A 3,576-nucleotide genomic window follows, 5' to 3' on the forward strand; every position below is an offset into this window, starting at 1 on the left:
GGGATCCTCCCAGACCGGGGCATGAACCCGTGTCCCCTGCATCGGCAGGCGGACTCTCAACCACTGCGCCACCAGGGAAGCCCCAGGTTGAGCTTTTGAAAGACCCCTCAGGCTGCTGTATGGAGGGTGGGTTAGAGGGTGGGTGGGAGGCCCAGGAGGAGGCTGGGGTGGAGCTGAGGGGGAGGAGAGGGAAGAGGGTTGATTTTGGAGGCTTATAGGCAGAGCAGGCAGAAGCCAGCAGCTACTACCTAGAAGGGAGGAGGAACAGCCTCGGTTTCTGACAGGTCCTCTTGCACTTTGTTCACCTTCTACTCTCCTTTCTGCTCCTTCAGCCTAGATATCCTCACTACCCTGCCTCCAACCTCCTCCCTGCCTGTCTACCTGTAATGCCTCCATCCTCCCCCTTTTCCTTATAGAAGCCCCCCACCCCCCATTCTTTATAGGCACCCACCCCTGTTCTCCATTAGCCTCTCAAGGATTGGGGGTCTCTTCTAGCTCAATAAAAACTTCCTGGTTGACAGACTCACATGGCAAGTGGTGTTTGGGGACGAAGGGGTTTAGAGGCAGTTCCTGGAGTCTCCCCATTAACACAGTGGATCCGAGCACCACTGATTTTGGGGTACCACAACCCACTCCTGAGGGAACAGACCCCAGGGCCTTCCCTGGTCTGCCTGCCTTCCTGGGTGCTTGTGTTGTTACCAGCACTCCTTGGGCCCTTTCTGGCACTGGGTGCTGAGCTGGGGAGCTCATCGTATGCCCAGACATCCTCCTCTCGCCCCTCTCTCGTTACTCTGTGGACCGTGCCCTCCACGTAATCCTACACCTGGTAACACCTGAGCACCAGCGCAAGCCCTTATGCACTGGGTTGAGAGTGGGCAATCTCTTGACCAGCCTGCTGGTGGAGACCATCTCTTCTGTCTCCTATGGGGTTACTTATGGAAGTTAAAGTTGTTTCCCTCTCCAGTAGGGGTGGAGGTGCCATGCCACACCAATCAAGCCAGAATAGGTCCCCAGGGGTTGGCAATATATCTCTCACCTCACCCTTTCTGGGGGTTGTCCCCAAACAGAGAGGGCCAAAGTCTTCCCACTCTGCCCAGTGGGGCTTCTAAGAGATGGAAGTGTCTTTTCCCTTAGACCCAGCTCCCAGGCTTTCCAAGGACCAGGCCACAGTGTCCCCTTAGAAGGAGACCTTCTGCTGGGTGGGGAAGTCTTCTGTCTTGCCTGGAGCTTCAGGAAGTCAGGGCTGGGTCTCCCCTCACACGGGCAATTAATGGGGCTGAGGTTCTCTAAGGGGTGGGGCTCCCACTTCCCAGGGGGCAGCTGGGCAAAGGGGACAGGCCCACTCTCCGCCTCCTCGCAGCCACCAACCTGTGCTTTGCGGAGCGGAACGTGTACACATCGGAGGTGCTGGCCGTGGTGATGCAGCAGCTGATGGAGCAGAGTCCCCTGCCCATGCTGCTCATGAGGACCGTCATCCAATCCCTGACCATGTACCCCCGCCTGGGGGGCTTCGTCATGAACATCCTTTCCCGCCTCATCATGAAGCAGGTAACCCACCCCTGACTACCCCAGTCTCCCAAGCAGGGGACTGCAGCAGGACATACTACAGACAGACTTGAGGCAAAACCCCAGGCTTTTCCAGCCTGCTTGGCCCCTACCCCAAGGGAGCCATGATGCAGAGAATAAGCTCTACCAAGACAGCCAGCTCCTTTGCCCTGCCCTCTGCTGAGACAATACAGCCTTTTAGGGGTCACTGAGTCAGACAGGTATAGGGTGGCAATGTGATGAGTGAGGGCTGTTGGGTGGTAGGAGCAAGCAGAAGGCTTCAGGGGGTGCACATCCCAGGAGAGGTATGGCCGCCCCTTGCCCCTCACCATTGTGCAACCAACCAGGATGCATACTAGAGCTGAAAGATGGTTCCGTTTTTCAGGCGAAGCTAGAAATTGTTTTTAGAAATACCATGATGAAACAAAAAACAAACCCCATGCACAAGCCTTCAGACTGGATTTAGGCCACAGGTTGCTACTTTGCAATATCTGGCTTAGAGGCTAAGTGCAGATTCAGACAGACCTGGGTTCAGATGTTGGTTCTGCCCCTTGGTGCCGTACCTGTGTGACCCTGGACAAGTCCCCACACCTGGGCCTCGTAGGTTTTGCAGGGCTAATGTCGCCCTCTAGAGGCTGCTATGAAAGAAATGAGGCGTTGCCATCTTGGCAAGGCCTTTCTCCCAGTTTCTGGAGTGGCTGGCTGCCTGCAGGCCCCTTGATGACAGCTTCCTCCCTGCCTGGTCCAGGTGTGGAAGTATCCCAAGGTGTGGGAGGGCTTCATCAAGTGCTGTCAACGCACCAAGCCCCAGAGCTTCCAGGTCATCCTGCAGCTCCCACCCCAGCAGCTGGGTGCCGTCTTTGACAAGTGCCCGGAGCTCCGGGAGCCCCTGCTGGCCCACGTCCGTTCCTTCACCCCCCACCAGGTACCCCAGGGTGCGGGGTGGGTGGCCCCATGGGTCCAACCCTGGGGGACTGGGTGGGATGGGCAGAGGGGAGCCCTGCACTGCCATGAAGGTCTGGGCCTCTGGAGGGTCAAGGACACCAAGGATCTGGGTGAGGTGGGGTGTCTCTGGGTCAGAGCTGTCCACAGCGCCCCCATCCTGCTCTTCCCCTAGCAAGCACACATCCCCAACTCCATCATGACCATCCTGGAGGCCAGCGGCAAGCAAGAGCCAGAGACTAAGGAAGCACCTGCCGGGCCCCTGGAAGAGGTGAGGGCCTGCAGCCCCCTCCCCAAGCCAGAAAGGCCCCGACCCCTCCTACCCACTCCAGCCATCTCTCTGCCGAGGCTTCTACTGAAAGGAACTGGGGGTGGGGAGACAGCTGCCCCTTACTCCCTATACCCAGTCTGCTGTCTGCCTTAGGATGCTTTCTGTCTTCTTTCCCACCAACCTCTTGAGAGCAGCCTAGGTCCTAGGTCTCACCCGTCCCTGAGCTTTTGTGTATCCCTCCCCACCCCCAGGATGACTTAGAGCCCCTGGCCCTGGCACCGCCCCCGGCCCCCCGCCCCCCTCAAGACCTCATCGGCCTGCGGCTGGCCCAGGAGAAGGCCTTAAAGCGGCAGCTGGAGGAGGAACAGAAGCTGAAGCCTGGGGGAGTGGGAGCCCCCTCCTCGTCCTCCTCGTCGTTGTCCTCTTCCTCGGCCCGGCCAGGCCCTCCCCAGCCGGAGGAAGCCATTGATTTCCGGGAGGAGGGTCCTGAGTGTGAGACCCCGGCCATCTTCATCAGCATGGATGATGACTCGGGGCTGACTGAAGCTGCACTGCTGGACTCTAGTCTTGAGGGACCCCTACCTAAGGTAGGGATGACAACCTCAGAGCAACAGAGGGCGAGAAAGATCAGGGGCCTGGGGTTAAGTGTGTGTGCCAAGTGCCCAAGGCGGGGAGGGGGCAGAAAGGGTACGGCCTGAAGAAATATTGGAGGTGGGACCACGCTGTCTTTGACCGCTCCCCATTTTCCTGTCACCAGGAAGCTGCAGCGGGCGGATTGATTTCAAAGGAAGAGAGGAGCCCCCAGACCCTCACCCCTG

General features: G+C 58.6%; 1 protein-coding gene across 1 annotated transcript in view; it reads left to right on the forward strand.

The window, feature by feature from the left end:
- The window catches only part of SYMPK (symplekin scaffold protein), a 34,188-nt gene that overhangs the window by 29,008 nt on the left and 1,604 nt on the right, over positions 1–3,576 (forward strand). Inside the window, exons 22-26 of the mRNA XM_007458507.1 lie at positions 1,361–1,548; positions 2,294–2,470; positions 2,663–2,758; positions 3,010–3,345; positions 3,516–3,555. Coding sequence (XP_007458569.1) covers positions 1,361–1,548; positions 2,294–2,470; positions 2,663–2,758; positions 3,010–3,345; positions 3,516–3,555 — 837 coding nt within the window. The remainder of the gene's footprint in view (positions 1–1,360; positions 1,549–2,293; positions 2,471–2,662; positions 2,759–3,009; positions 3,346–3,515; positions 3,556–3,576) is intronic.

This window comes from Lipotes vexillifer, unplaced genomic scaffold, assembly GCF_000442215.2.
Source record: "Lipotes vexillifer unplaced genomic scaffold, Lipotes_vexillifer_v1.1 scaffold371, whole genome shotgun sequence".
Taxonomy (NCBI): domain Eukaryota; kingdom Metazoa; phylum Chordata; class Mammalia; order Artiodactyla; family Lipotidae; genus Lipotes; species Lipotes vexillifer.